The sequence below is a fragment of the Lontra canadensis genome, unplaced genomic scaffold (assembly GCF_010015895.1).
Source record: "Lontra canadensis isolate GAN:19392208 unplaced genomic scaffold, GSC_riverotter_1.0 scaffold154, whole genome shotgun sequence".
Taxonomy (NCBI): Eukaryota; Metazoa; Chordata; class Mammalia; order Carnivora; family Mustelidae; genus Lontra; species Lontra canadensis.
This window is the reverse complement of record NW_022631148.1, coordinates 474,932-490,274: the sequence shown is the minus strand read 5'-3', so window position 1 is coordinate 490,274 and position 15,343 is coordinate 474,932. Positions and strand designations below refer to the sequence as shown.

The 15,343-nt window shown below is 52.2% G+C and overlaps 1 protein-coding gene across 1 annotated transcript; it reads right to left on the bottom strand.

Annotated features, from left to right (window-relative positions):
- Window positions 1–1,031: 1,031 nt before the first annotated feature.
- F2 (coagulation factor II, thrombin) lies at window positions 1,032–15,102 on the bottom strand. The gene is made up of 14 exons (XM_032844657.1): window positions 14,968–15,102; window positions 14,423–14,586; window positions 13,499–13,523; window positions 13,188–13,238; window positions 11,838–11,943; window positions 11,603–11,739; window positions 9,682–9,996; window positions 9,249–9,377; window positions 9,042–9,168; window positions 8,054–8,221; window positions 7,381–7,554; window positions 6,973–7,154; window positions 1,427–1,497; window positions 1,032–1,277 (listed from the first exon to the last, which is right to left on the bottom strand). The coding sequence occupies exons 1-14, from the start codon at window positions 15,044–15,046 to the stop codon at window positions 1,134–1,136; spliced, it is 1,872 nt and encodes a 623-aa protein (XP_032700548.1). The 5' UTR covers window positions 15,047–15,102; the 3' UTR covers window positions 1,032–1,133.
- Between the last annotated feature and the right edge of the window lie 241 nt (window positions 15,103–15,343).

The window sequence follows — 15,343 nt, the reverse complement described above, 5'->3', positions numbered from 1 at the left end:
CAAGTCTGTGGCACTCCGTGGAAGGGCAGCGTGTGTCAGAGCCGCGCTCCAGCCTGGACCGGTGACTCTGCCAGCAGTGACGTTGGAGAACATGCTGTGACTGGGCAGCTATAAAGGCCCGTTTCTTAGAAAAGCCAGTTGCTCAAGTCTGTAACTACTATGGGAGTGGAAATTCCAGGAAGCAACCACCATACTTTGACAAGCTCCTTGTAGGGCCGAGAGGAGGGGGTGGCAGAGGAACTCCGCCCGCACCAGGCAGGAGTGGGAATGAGAGCAGCGATGACTTGCGGACCGCGTACTGGGCCCTGTGCTTTCTGCTAAGTGCCCGCTGCAAATGACCTAATTTCATCCTCACACCCATATTAGGTAAGAATGTCCTCATAGCTTCTACGGGAGTCCTGGAAGTCTTTGACTCATCCACGGTTCTCCCTTTTAAGGCAGTAGCCAGGATATGAAGCCGGGCAGTCTGACTCTGGGACCCATACTCCTAACCACCCTATCCCACAGTACTCCCAGAAGAAGCCACTTAAAATACTTAGCCTTTGGGGGGCGTTAAATCTGATGTCATTTTAATGGTATTCGGAAGGATGTAGGGACTTACTAGGAAAGTCAGAGGTAAAGAGAAAGATGTGCCTCCTTACCCCTCCTTGCTCTGGTCTGTCCCCCCCGCCTCGTCTCTGTTCCTGGGATGAGCACCTTACCGCCCCGAAAGCAGAGCGACTGGAAGCCCAGGCTTCAGTATCTTCCGTTTCAAGTCCAACTTTAACCCTTCCCAGCTAGGTGACCTTGGACAAGATACTTCTAGTCTATCTCCTCACCTACCTCTTCTGAGCATTAAATGAGGGAACCCATGAAGGCCCCCAGTCTGGAGCATTTCGGGGCTCAGCCCCTCAGGCTGCCACCTCCCCGTCCCCTGCCCTCCCTGCCACCCACCCACCCCCATTCTAGGAGTGGTGGACTCGCTAAGTCCTGTTCATCCAGTCATGCTGGCTCTTTCTGACCTGTCCACGAACAGCACTGGGAGCACGGAGGCTTGTTGACAGCCACTTTTATTGGAACCATATAGCTTTAGGAACAAACCACAAAAATAATCCTGCTGGATTGGTTTCTATGACTTTGCAGTGAACCGCCCCCTAACTTCCAGACTGATCGATGACCTTCTGTAGCCACTTCTTCAGGCGGAACACGTGTGTGTAGAAGCCGTATTTTCCATCCCTGTCACAGCCTTCACCCCATGAGACGATGCCCATTTGATACCAGCGGTTGTTAAAGGGGCTCTGAGGAAGAAACATGGGGTTTCCAAGAGGGTAAATCCACAGCATGGCAGCAGTACCCTGTCAGGCAACCATTTCTGAAAACAGTCCCTCCTTACGCCTCCCCGCCCCCAGAAGATCTCCCCGCCCTCCTAGCCTTTAGCGATGCTTACCTTCATGACAAAGGGTCCCCCACTGTCACCTTCACAAGCGTCCCCTCTGTTCCCTTCATTGGGCTTGAAACCTTGAGAGAGAACAGCAGGGCTTAGGCGCAGAGCTCACTCTCCCACACTCGCCCTGAAGAGAGCGAGTTGGCGAGTGTACACTTGACCCTTTGTGGTCCTCCTCGACGCCTCGTTCTCTTACCCCACACACGCAGTCCTTCGGCTCGGCCTCTCAGCTCCATCTTCGACACACATCCCAACCAGCCACTTCTCACCGCTTCCGCCCCAGTCACACCACGTGTACCTCTCCCCTGGACAAGTTTCCTGAATTCTACTCTCCTCCACCCACAATCCATTCACTACTCAACAGGCAGAAGGACTTAAAAAGAAAATACGTTAGACCTACCGGTGGCTTGAGGATAACGGCAGTTGCCTTTATCCAAAATCGCCCTCATACCCTCCATAAAGAATATGGAACAACGTGAAGACCAACAGAAGCCAGATACACACACACACACACACACACACACACACACGATCATCATCATCATCACCAGAATACAGAGAACACCCAAACTTCAAATCAATTTAATATATTTAATTATGCATCTAATAGTTAACACTCATGTGGAGATGAGGCTGTAAATATCTGCTGGATAAAAGAAGTGGGTGTGGCTGAATCGGAATCTTGTAAATGACCCTGAACACGTGTGAATGGCAACTAAATCGATCCGCACCAAGATGCTACAGGAAAACAAACCAAAAATATACGAAAAAAACACCTCAGCTAACAAAAATTGTCCCCCAAAACACCACCATGAAATAGAAGAAAACTATAACCGAATTAAATTTCCTCAAGCCAGTTTGTACGCTGTAACAAACGCCTTGCATCAGAAATCCAAAAATTTTAGAAATAAATGGACAAAACAATAGCAAGAAATGCAAAGCAGAAAGAGGCTGAAATGGAATTCAGCCCAAGAAAGAAATCTGAATCTCTCAAAAAGAAAAATAAAACCACGGAATAAAACTAATATTTATGATATAATCCAAGAAAACTTCACGGAAATAAGATTTGGGGGTGTATGTATGCTGAAAGGGGCCACACTGGGCTGCTGACCAGACTGCCCGAAGCTCTCCACTCTGAGACAGAGCCCAGAAAAACTTCAGGATGAAGGAAAAAGCCCTCAAGGCCTCCAAGCAAGAGACCAAACACCTTACAAGTTCCAAAGAATTACTCCAGCATCTGATTTTTCAAAAACAACATACAAAGTAAGCAACAACAAAGGCATACTTAAAAAAAAAAAAGGAAATGTAAGCCACGGATTTTATATGCAGCCAAGCAGAGCTTAAGGTGTCAAGACAACAGAAGAACAATTGTAAACACATGGAAACAGGAAAGTCTACACCCGTAACCATTGTTGGAGCATCTACTAAAAGACAAGCTTCATCCAACCAAGTGATGGGAGCTTCAGCAAAAAGGCTGATTAACTGTTCTGACAAGCAGAAAAAAATGCATCTAAAAATATCAAAGATCCACGGGCCTGGGTGCCTCAGTGGGTTAAAGCCTCTGCCTTCGGCTCAGGTCATAATCTCAGGGTCCTGGGATCGAGCCCCGCATCGGGCTCTCTGCTCAGCAGGGAGCCTGCTTCCCCCACCCTCTCTGCCTGCCTCTCTGCCTACTTGTGATCTCTCTCTCTCTCTGTCAAATAAATAAATAAATAAATAAATCTTTTAAAAAATAAAAAATAAAAATATCAAAGATTTTGAAAGAGGAAAGTAAACTCCCTGACTGCTGTATAGCCAATAGATGGGAGTGAACAATTTAAAGGTCATATAAGAAAAGAAGGAACTGGGTGCCTGGGTGGCTCAGTTGGTTAAGCAACTGCCTTCGGCTCAGGTCATGATCCTGGAGTCTCTGGATCGAGTCTCAATTCAGGATCCCAGCTTTAAGGGGAGTCTGCTTCTCCCTCTGACCTTCTCCCCTCTCATGCTCTCTCTCACTCTCTCTCCCACAAATAAATAAATAAAATCTTTACTAAAAAAAGAGAAAGAAAGAAAGAAAGAGGAACTATGGGCATTTCAAAAAGGTAGGAGCCCAAAGATAATCACTGAAACAAAAATGCAAACCTTCCTAAATATGTATATTTAAAAACACACAAAAAAAGATTGCACAGGGAAAAAGCAGAGCAGATGAAACATAATTACAAAATAATATGAATTAATACTTATTCAATCACATCAATAAATAGGAATGGGCTTAACTCACCTATTAAAAAAGAAAAAGATTTTTAGTTTGACTCGCAAAAAGCAAGACCCAACTATGCTGGATATAAAAGACAAAACAAAGTGATTCACAGAGGTTAAAAGTAATGGGCTGGACAAGGTATATCAGGTTAATGGAAACAACACAGTAGAGACAGTGATCCTGAAATTGAAAATAATGTGAAGAAGTACACTTTTAATGCTAAAAGCCACAATTCGCAATGAATGAACAGTTATGAATCTGCACTGACCAGCACAGCAACCACATTTATAAAGCAATTCAAGGAGACAGAAGTACATTAGCAGAATTTAACACGAACACAGTATAAGACAGATCAAGTGAACTGAAAATAAATAAGGATATAAATGACCTAAATGGGGACACCTGGCTGGCTCAGTCAGTGGAGCACGTGCCTCTTGATCTTAGGGTTGTAAGTTCAAGCCCCATATTGGATGTAGAAATTACTGAAAAATAAAACCTTTAAAAATAAATAAATAAAAATAAATGACAAAAATAATAACAAGTGATAAGGTACTTTTTTTTGGTACTTTCTGGATATGAATTAAACTTTACACATGGATAACCGAGAACATACCTACACATCTCCAGTATACACATAACAGTCACAAAAATTGATCAAACAGCTCTCTTGCAAAAAAAAAAAATCAGTTTCATAAAGTAGAAATATTACAAATAATACTCTCAGAGCACAGTGTGGCAAAACTCAAAATGACTACCAAAATTGAAACATAAAAGGGCCCTCCAAGCTGGAAACTTAAAAACCTCCTACTAAACAGCTCTTGGGTGAAAGAGGGATACAAACTGAAATTACAGATTTTCCAAAAAATAATAATGAAAACACTACATAGTGTTTTCTGTGAACAGAGGAAAAGGCATAGCCCTACTCAGTAAAAATTAAAGAACAAAAATAAATTAACCGTATTGTCAGCTCAAAAAGCTAGAAAGAGAACAACAAACTAAAACAAAAGAAAGCATAAAGAAGAAAACACCTTTCAAGATTAAAGGAGAAATTAACGAGGTACAGAATTGAAAAGCATCAGGCCTAACTGAAAAGTCAAATTCCTAGATATCTTGTTTGCTTTTGGAACCACTCACTAATTTACTCAAGAAACACAAATATTTAAAATAAGGGGGTAAGGAGAAAAAATCATAATATATGGCAGTACTCTAGAAAGATACAATATAGACTTGAGCAAATGAGCAGACATTTCTTGTCCTTGAAAAGAATGGCTCAACATCAAAAAGATGTCAGTCCTCCCAAAATACTTCATAAATTTAACACTCCCAACAAAAATATCCAACAGCTTTTATTTATGGAGCTAGACGAGTGGACACCCAAGTTCATATGGAAAAATAAACACGCAAGAATTACCAGGAAAACACTGGAAAGAAAAACTGCAAGAAACCACAAACCCTACCAGATACTAAAACATAATCTAAAGCCTCTGTAAGCAAAACAAGACAGTGCTTTACTAGAACAGACAATAGACCAGGAGAACCACATAGAGTATCTTCTAATAGAAACGGACTTAAGTACAAATAGAAGCCTGTGTATGTGAGAAATGTGACATCTCAAATTACTGGGGCAGTCGGTAGAGCACGGGATTCTTGATCTTGGGGTCATGAGTTCGAGCCCTATATTGGCTGTAGAGATTACTTAAAAAAAAAAAAAAATCAGGGTTGCCTGGCGGCTCAATCAATGGAGCACGTGACTCTTGACCTTGGAGTGGTAGCTGTGAGCCCCATGCTGGGTATAGCGATTACTTAAAAATAAAATTTTAGGGGCACCTGGATGGCTCAGTGGGTTAAGCCTCTGCCTTTGGCTCAGGTCATGATCTCAGGGTCCTAGGATTGAGCCCCGAATCAGGCTTTCTGCTCAACAGAGAGCCTGCTTGCCTCTCTCTCTCTGCCTGCCTCTCTGCCTACTTGTGATGTCTCCCTCTCTGTCAAAGAAATAAATAAAATCTTTAAAAATAAATAAATAAAATAAAATAAAATCTTAAAAGTGGTGTCCGGGTGGCTCAGTTAAGCATCTGACTCTTGATCTCAGCTCAGGTCCTGATCTCAGGGTTGTGGAATAGAGCCCCACATCGGGCCCTGCACTCAGCACGGAGTCTGCTTGGGGCTCTCTCTTCTCCCCTCTCTCTGCCCCTCCCCCTGCTCCTGCTCTCTTTCTCTAGAATAAAATAAGTAAATCTTTTTTAAAAATAACAAATAGGGGTGCCTGGGTGGCTCAGCGGTTAAAGCCTCTGCCTTCAGCTCAGGTTATGATCCCAGGGTCCTGGGATCGAGTCCTGCATCGGGCTCTCTGCTTATCAGGGGGGCCTGCTTCCTCCACTCTCTCTCCCTGCCTCTCTGCCTACTTGTGATCTCTCTCTGTCAAATAAATAAAATCTTTTTAAAAAATAAATAAAAATAACAAATAAATAAAATCAAATCTTTTTAAAAAATCAAATTACCTGGGGCAAAGATACAATTTTTTTTAAATGGTGTAGGGACAGCTGGTTAGCTATTTTGACAAAGATAACTGCCATCCTATGCCTGCCCACCTCCCTCCCCTCATCTACTGCTGCCCTGCCAGTGTTTTCTGTACTCCAGCCACACCGGCTCCCCACTGTTCCTCAGACACCCTAAGCAGGCTCCTGCCCCAAGGCCTTTGCATCTGCTCTCCCTCACCCTGGAATGCACTTGCTCTAGACTAGCTCACTTCTTCACATCTCGTCTCAGAGAGACCGTCTCTAGGCTTATCCAACCACTCTATTTGGACTGCCCTGTCCCCAGCTCTCTCTCCCTTACTCTGCTTTATTTTACTTCCTGCTAGATTCTACATCTGCTTATGGACACTCCCTCCTAGGAAGGAAGCTCTGTGAGGACAAAGGCATTGTGTTTGGGTCCTTGTAAATACTGATCACAACAGGCATTCAAAAATTATTTGCTGAATGACTGAAGGAACAGGGCTTTGCCCCCACCCATGGCCTCATGCTGGTATCTGGACTCACACAGATGGATGATGGAACCAGTGACTAGCACCATGCCTAGCACCTTACTAGATCTACTACCTCATTTAGCCCTCCTACAACCTCATGGGACAGAGACTTGCATTCCCATCTCACAGATGAAGAAACTGAGCCTCCAAAAGTTTATGCAACTTTGCCCAAAGCCATTTGACTTATCAGTGACCAGATCCAGGACCTGACTAGGTCTGCGCCCTTCCCACGTCTCCAGCCCCCCACACCCCCAGCAGAGGCCCAGACGCTCCCAGGGCACTTGCCGGCACAGAACATGTTGTCGGTGATGCGTATCCGCGTGGAGGCCTTGCACACCGGCCGCTCCACGATGGGCAGGTTCACCACCTGCAGGACGCTGGGCTGTACCTCGGTGACGCTGTACGTCCACAACTCCTTCAGGTTGCCCCAGCCGGTCACCCGACCTTTGTATCCGGCGCGGAGCAGTCTTTGGGGGGAAGGGAGAAGGACCTCATGAGAACCAACCCTTCCAGAAGTCCCCCCCACCCACATCCCGGCCCCAACACTGTCCCTTGGAGACCAGAATCTCAAACAGTGGTGCGCAAAGAACTTCTGGGTTTCCTCCAAGCCCCTGAGGCCTGGAAAGGGAAGGGTCCGCTGGGCCCAGAACTCAGCCCTGGGCGCCCCCATCCCCCACGCCCTCCAGCGCCCACCTGATTGCAGTTTCCTTGTCAGGCAGGCACACGGGGTGGATGTAGTCGCTGAAGATGACGGGCTTCTTGAGTTTTAGCAGGGCTATGTCTCGGTCCAGGTTCTCCTTCCAGTTGTACCTGGGGTGGATGTAGATCTTTTCCAGCATGGAGATCTTCTCAATGCTTCGCTCATACCTGCGCAAAGAGGGAAATGGGGAAGCAGTAAGCCTCCTGGTGAGGAGCAGCCAGTTCCTGCCTGCACTCAGGGCCCAGGAATCGGGGTGACCCTTGGGCCACAGGTGAGGGGAGAGGGCTGCCTCCTGCCCTGGCCCTGTCTCCCGGCCTGAAGCTGCTCTGGGCTTCGGAGTCAGAGAGCCCCAGCAGGTGCGGGAAGAACACAGGCTGGAGCCCTGATGCAAACAGCCTCCATTCTGAGCTCACACCTGGGCCACATGCTGGTGCCTGCAGAGGAGCTGGGGCAAACAGACAGGACTTCACTCTCTGCAAAGCCCGTCTGTCTTCAAGCCTCAGTCCAGACATGGCCAAATGGCCTTTCCAGCAGAGTCTGCTGGGTTTTCTACTGTGGGCCGTGTACAGACATATCCCACATGCCCCAGAGCCACCAGAACCCTTCATGGTCACTCTGGAGGACTCTGACCCCTGACAGACACCCACGGGCCCCCTCATTCTGTACCTAGTGCGGGAGTGCTTGCCGATGCGCACCAGAAGGTCATTCTCGGTGAAGTTCTTGTCCCAAGGTGGGTACAGGAGACAGTGGGCAGCAGTGAGGACCCAGCGGTCACTGATGAGGCTGGCCCCACACAGCAGCTCCTGGGGACTCTTCCGGAAAAGCATCACCTGCCTGGGAGGGGGAGTGAGAAGCATGAGGAGCTGGGGGGCTGCGCTAAAGTAGAAAGTCCCAGGTTGGGGGCACCTGGGTAGCTCAGTCATTAAGCGTCTGCCTGCGGCTCAGAGCATGATCCCAGGGTCCTGGGATCGAGCCCCGCATCGGGCTCCCTGCTAAGCAGGAAGTCTGCTTCTCCCTCTCCCACTCTCTCTGCTTATGTTCCCCCTCTCGCTGTGCTTCTCTCTGTCAAATAAATAAAATCTTTAAAAAAACAAACAAACAAAAAAAAAAGTCCCAGCTTGGGGCGCCTGGGTGACTCAGTGGGTTAAGCCTCTGCCTTTGGCTCAGGTCCTAATTCCAGGGTCCTGGGATCGAGCCCCGCATCGGGCTCTCTGCTTAGCGGGGAGCCTGCTTCCTCCTCTCTCTCTGCCTGCCTCTCTGCCTACTTGTGATCTCTGTCAAATAAATAAATAAAATCTTTTTAAAAAGAAAGAAAGAAAGTCCCAGGTTTAAGCACTGGACAGAGGTGCTCATTGGGCCCAGACCCCAGGTTGAGCTGGCTGCCCTGGCGGACCCGGGCCTCCACATGATACGGAGGGGCTGCCTTCTGCTTTCTGCACCCCTCCCCAGCTTCCACAAGTCCAGAATTTGCACAGCCTGGCACAGCTCCGGGGTCAGAACCCTTAAGCTCTCAGGGCCTCAGCTTTGCCTTCTGCATGTGAGAAGCAACAGCCCTAATCTCAGAGGGGTGCGGGCTGTCATCATCTGGGAAGCCCAGGCCTGTGAGAGAAGGGCAGCCCCAGCGGGGACTCTGGGGGCTGCCCCTAGGACGCACCAGGGTGCAAGGCCAACCTCCGCGTCCCAACCCTTCACGATGCGCCCGTCGATGTAGGATTCCAGAAGCTCGTGTTCCGTTTTGTCCTTCACCAACTTCTTCTCGAACAGAGGCCGCAGCCCACAGTCTGCACAGCAAGCCAGGTGTGAGGGGCAGCCCGCCCCCCCCCCCGCCCCCCCCCCCGCCCCGCCGCCATCGTCACCTCACCTGCCTCCCCGGCGCCAAAGGTCTTCTCGTTGAAGAAGGGCTGGAACTCCCCCTCACCGGTGCGCCCCTCGATGGCCGCGTCCGGGTCCACCGACAGCGCGTCCTCATCCACCTCCTCCACCGGCTCCTCTGGGGGGAGCAGGCACGGCTGGGGCCTGGCCAAGCCAGCCCGCGCGCAGCACCCCCCCCCCACCTCCGGGAGACCTTGAAAGCCCTTGGGTGAGAGCTCAGCGCCAGGCGTCGTCGGGAACTCGGCGTCGGGCGGGAGCGGGTTCAGCTGCGCGGGGGGCCAGGCCCGCCCCACTACCCAGAGCCTGGGCTGCAGCGGACCGCGCCCCCAAGCGGCGGGGCCGCCCTGCCCCCGGGGGCAGTGCTTACCGCTCGGCCCCGCCCCAGGCCCCGCCCCCCGCCTCAGGCCCCCACCCCGCCTCACCGCAGTAGTCCAGGTCGCAGTACTCGAAGCCACCAGGCTCCTCCGACACGTAACACCACGCGCCCTCCTCGTCCCCGTCCGGGTTGCGGCAGAAGTTCTCCACCAGCGACACAGCAGGGTTGAAGTCCTGGTCCTTGCTCAGGGCCTTGGCCTGACTGCTGGCCCAGGCCAGGCAGGGGGACCCATGCGCGGTCACCGCCTGGCGACCCTGGTAGTACCGGCCACGCTCAGGGATGCAGGCCTCCGATGGGGGTGACAGATTCACGGTGGAGCCTCCGGAGCGTGGGGTTAGGGGCACAGTGACGCCCCCCTGGCCTGGTGGGTGGGGATGCAGGGGAACAGAGTAGGTGGGGTGGGACACCACGCGGCAAGGGGGTCAGAGTTTGACTCCCTGCCTTGCCACACCTTCTTCCTATGTGACCTCAGGTAACTCGACCTCTCTGACCTCACTTGCCTATAAAAGGCGTGACCCGTATGTTCTTGCAGGGTTGTCGAGAGAGTTAAACAAAACACATGCTGTATCTGGTGCATCATGAGTCAGAGAGAACGACCGGGCTTCACCTCCTGGGCTATCTGTAATCTGCTAGTAGTGACTGCCCGGAGTCTTTACAGAAGGAGTCTATTTCTGTAGCGGCAGAGCAGAAAAAGTAGTGGGGACTGTGGCTGCCTACACGCGCAGCAGGCGGTTTCCGCGGGCCTGCGGGGCAGTGGCCGTGGGCAGGCTTGGTATATGGCTTTTGTTACCATGACTGGTGACTTGCTGTAAGACCTGTCCCGGGACCCAACTGCGATGCACGGAGGACAAAGAACACCAGCCCCTATTTGGTGGGTTGAGTGCGGGCACTAATTCTTTTTCCCGCCTCAATCCTCATCCTCTGCCCTGTGGTTTTGCAGGCAAAGGTGTGACTTTGGCCTGGAGCACGAGGCTCACTCTGGCCAATGGAATGTGGGCAGAACGGTGCACCAGTTCCGAGCCTAGGCCTTGAGACACACTGTGTGTTTCCGTATAGTTTTTTGGCCTCTGCCATCCCCCTGGGAGACGGTGCCTTTCAGCCTCAGCCCCAGGATGAGTAATGTGGAGCAGACCGGGACCCAACCCACATGGGGAGCCATCTCAGCGGGACCCCATTGGTGGAAGCAGAACCAGCAGCCAAGCTCAGCCCACATTAGCGGCCGCCGCAGACACAGGAAAGCGCAGCCGCTCAGCTGCCCGACCGGCCCTCAGACACAAGAAAGAAATGCTTATGGGTGTATGGCCCTGAGCTTTTGTGGTGGTTTGTGATTTTGTGGGTTTCGCAGCATTGTTGTGGCCAGAGCGCACTGACGCATCATGTGAAAGAACAAGGGCAACATTATGCGGGCCCGGGCACTATGAGCTTTGCTCTGCGGTGCTCAGAAAAAGGCACGTGCCCTGAAATGGTTAGGGGAGGGCTTCCTGGAGGGAAGAGGGCCTCCAGCAGGAAGGAAAGCATATTTGGAATGAACCACAGCCTGGGTCACAAGGAAGCAAAGAGGTGCCTGGGTGGCTCAGTCAGTAAGCATCTGCTTTTGGCTCAGGTCATGATCCCAGGGTCCTGGGATTGAGCCCCTCATCGGGCTCCGTGCTCAGCAGAAAGCCTGCTTCTCCCTCTCCCACTCCCCCTGCTTGTGTTCTCTCTCTCACTGTGTCTCTCTCTGCAAATAAATAAATAAAATCTTTAAAAAAAAAAAAAAAAAACAGAAACAAAGAAGCAAAGACGGGGAGGCAGCAGGGGGCCAGCTCTCTCAGGTCTCCTGCCATCACTGCCCCATGGGCCCAAATATGTTGAAATGACTAACCCATGCTTGAAGGTAGCCAGGATCTGGCTTCCAGTCCCAGGTTGCCAGGCCCTCTGGAGACCCTTCACCTTAGCCACAGACCGCCCAGCCCTCCCCAGCTCACCGCAGACAGGGACGCTGCACTCCTCCCTCCGAACAGTGGGATCTGTGGTGTAGCACCAGGGCCCAGTGCTGCTGCCATCCGGGTTACGGCAGAAGTTCTCCTGTAGGTCTGCCCCCGGGTGGGTGGTAGAGTTGATTCTGGAATAGGAAATTGCTCAGCAGCAGCACCACCCATCCGGGGTCTCCCAGCCCCACGCTCTCCGCCCCCCTGGCCGCAGGGCCAGCCTGTCACTCACTCAGGCTTATGTGGGTAGCGACTCCTCCAGAGCTGACACTCGATGCCCGAGCGGGTGACGCTCACGTTCCCCCGGTAGTTCATACCCAGACCTTCCGCACAGCTGCCTGCAGAGATCCCAGCCTCGGTCTCTCTCCCTGCGGCTCTGTCCCCTCTCACTTAGCAGAGTCCTGTCTGTCCGCCTCCGCCAGGCTACCTCTGCTCCGTGACCCTCAACCCGCGTATCCTCAGCTACCTCCTCCGCACCCAGCCGTCCGCCAGTCTATCTCACAGCACTCACTAAATCTCACTGAGTGCCCACCGTCCACGTGACAACCGGGGGCCAGACACTGTGCCAGGCACTAAGGACATAGCAATGAATAAACAGAATCAAGGTAGCTCCCTGCCTTCATGGAGCTTAGAGTCGTGGCTTCTCGTGGCCAGTGGGATGACAAAGCAAACAAGGTCATTCTAATCCGACCCTGGTCTGCCTGTCTTGTCATCAGAGCTCCTCAGGTCAGGGCCTTTGCAACAGAGCTTTTCCAGCGATCACACTGGGTACTTTGGATTTTTGTTTCCTTATGAGATGGGGGAGCTCCTTCATTCTCTTAAAATGCCCAGCACCTGACACAGTGCCTGGTACATAGCAAGGGCTGAGTAAAATGTCTGTTGGAGAGGTTATTTAACAAATTAAAGCACGGCCGGTGGATAAAGAGTTATCAAGAGCTGGGGTCTAGTGTTAGATTAAAGTTGTATTCAGAAGACTGGGGAGGAGGGGGGAGACCCCTTGCAGGTTCAGCAAGGTGGTGGCATTTGAACTAGACCTTAAAGGACGGGGAAGTTTGCAGGAAATGGTGATAGCTGCTCCAGGGGAAGGTGACAATGAAAGCAAAGGCTGGGAGGTAGATGCATCCTGCCATGTTCAGAGAAGTGCTTGAGGTCAGAGTAGCTGGAGGTCTGGGCCCATGGTTGGTGCAATGGAAGATAAGGCCAGAAGGGAAGGTTAAGGCCAGAACTGGCCAAGTTTGCCGGGCTAAGAAGCTTGTGCTTTATTCTGGAGGCAATGGGGAGTCACACAAGGTTCTGGAGAATGAATGTGACCTCATCGGGGATCTGCCCTGGAGGTGGGGAAGAGAGACTGGCAGGGGCTCTCATGAGAATGAATTCCTCATCCATTCATGCATTTGTTCCTCCAACAGGAATCCTCTTCCTCACTGCCAGGCACAGAGCCTGATGCAAGGATTTGTCCTTGACTTCAGAAACAGAACGGCAAGGTCAGACACGGGGCCGCACTTCCTGGCCCACCCCACTCTGCTCTTCTCCCAGGCTGCCCGCTCCCACCCTGGCCCCCACCACCGCCTCGGCTCCTCACCATCCAGACATTCAATGAGCTTTTCTCGAGGCTTCCTCACCGACTCACAAGCTGAAAAAGACCCAGAAACACTTTTGTGATTGGGGTAGGGACAGGAGGGATTCGAGTCAAGGGTGAGTGGAACAAAGTGCAGAGACAGAGAGGTGGAGAGACAGAGGCAAGGAACCGAGGGATGGAGGGAGGAAGGGAGGAAAGGGGCATGGGTGGAGAAATGGATCACTAGATGGACCAGAAGATTCTCCAGAGTAGAACATTCTCTCACTGGGGTGCCCAGGAACCCCCTCCAGGAGCAAACCCTTCCCAGCACTCACCTGTGTACTTGCTCCAGAACACCTCCTGAAAAACAAGAGCTGGCATGAGGCTGTGGCATGTCCTGTTTCGTTTCATTTTTTCAGTAGACTTTATCTCTTCTCCTCATACTTTCCTCTTTCCCTTACCCTGATCATGCAGGGGGCAGGCTCTGGGGAGGTTTGTGGTAGTTTCTTACTTTTGTTTCCAGAAGCCCAAGCCCACTGGGGAGAGGAGGATTTGAGGAGAGGGGAGCCCCCCTGCCAACCAAAAGGGTTCCCACAGGTGGGCTAGGCCGGAGAAGGGGGCGCGTGGGGCCCAGGCAGAGCCCTGAGGAAGGGAAAGGCCGCACAGAGCTCCCGGAACCCTGAGGCCTCGCTGGAGTCCCACACCCCACAATAGCAGCAGGGCTGAGGCTGAGCGGCCATGCGGGCCGGAGCCTCCAGAGACCCCAGTGCAGACAGACATCAGAAGACAGAGGGGCCCCCGATGGCCTGGAGCCTCACTAGGCTGCCAGACCTTGACACAGCCCAGGGGTCAGGACCTTCCAGAACGGCTGAGAGGGCACCTGGGTGGCTCAGTTGTTAAGCGTCTGCCTTCGGCTCAGGTCATGATCCCAGGGTCCTGGGGTCGAGCCCCGCATCGGGCTCCCTGCTCAGCAAGAAGCCTGCTTCCCCCTCTCCCACTCCCCCTGCTTGTGTTCCCTCTCTGGCTGTCTCTCTCTCTGTCAAATAAATAAAATCTTAAAAAAAAAAAAAAAAAAAGAATGGCTGAGGTCCCTCATCTTGGCAGCCCAGTGAAATGAGGCCCAAGGGGACATTGTCACCAACAGCTGAAGAGCTGGGACACCCCTGCCCTTCTGTGGTCCTGGAGAGGGCCCACCTAGAGGGACCTCACCCACCACCCCCGCCTCGACCTGACCCGGCGCTGCAGAACCCGCCCCTCACCGTGATGATGACAGACTCCAGGGCCTCAAAAGCCTCCTCGTGGCTGCACAGCTCCTCCACACACTCTCGCTCCAGGTTCCCCTTGCGCACCTCCTCCAGGAAGCCACTGTTGGCGCGCGGGACCCGCCGGAGCAGCGACAATGCTTGCTGAGGGGCCAGGAACACTGCAGTAGGAGGGGTGTGGGACAGTGGCCCCCATGAGCCAGGCAGTCGTGGCCAACGTGGGGGCAGGAAGCCCACCTAGCCTGCCCTCCTGGCTTCCACACGGGGATGCCTGGGATGGTGGCAGGACCCAAAAGCCTGCCAACAGTAGCCCCCCAGCTCCCCTCCATTCCCTAGAGAACCTGCTCCGCTCCCCATATGGCAGGAGAGAAGCAGTCCCGGTCCATCCAGACCTGAGCACCCGACTCCTTCCCGAAGTCGTGTACTGTAGGCTGAGACCCACCTGGGCCTTGGCCCTGTTGTTCTCAGTCAAGCCAGCAGACCCGGGCCCATGCGCCCGCATCCCGACCTGCCAGCCAGTCCCAGCCTCCAAGCCCCCTTACCATGCTGGCTGCGCACCAGGCTCAACAGGACAGCGAGGGCCAGGCAGCCCACTGCCCACAGGCCTCGGATGTGCGCCATAGTGTGTCCGCTCCGGGGACTCTGAGGACTTGTGCTGACCACTCTGGGTTAATGTTGAACTAACATGAAGAAATCAGCCAAGAGGGAGAGGTCAGCAGGTCAGGGCCATGAGACTAGTGTATAGACAGCTGCCCCCGCCATCCAGGAAGACAAGTCTTCTTGGGACCAGAGAGATGGCCTGGGGGGGAGTCATAAAGGAAAGGCCATTGTAAGTGACCCCCATCGTCCAGCCCCTCCCTCCTGAGACGTGGGCCAACTTAGACTAGTGGGGTCACAGGATCTTCCTGAGGCTCCTTC

Coding starts and splice junctions, on each gene's coding strand:
- F2 (XM_032844657.1), bottom strand. CDS start 15,046: ATGGCGCACATCCGAGGCCTGTGGGCAGTGGGCTGCCTGGCCCTCGCT. Junction 11,740..11,837: donor CGCTACCCACATAAGCCTGA/GTGAGTGACAGG, acceptor TTCCTATTCCAG/AATCAACTCTACCACCCACC. Junction 9,169..9,248: donor CTTTGGCGCCGGGGAGGCAG/GTGAGGTGACGA, acceptor CTTGCTGTGCAG/ACTGTGGGCTGCGGCCTCTG.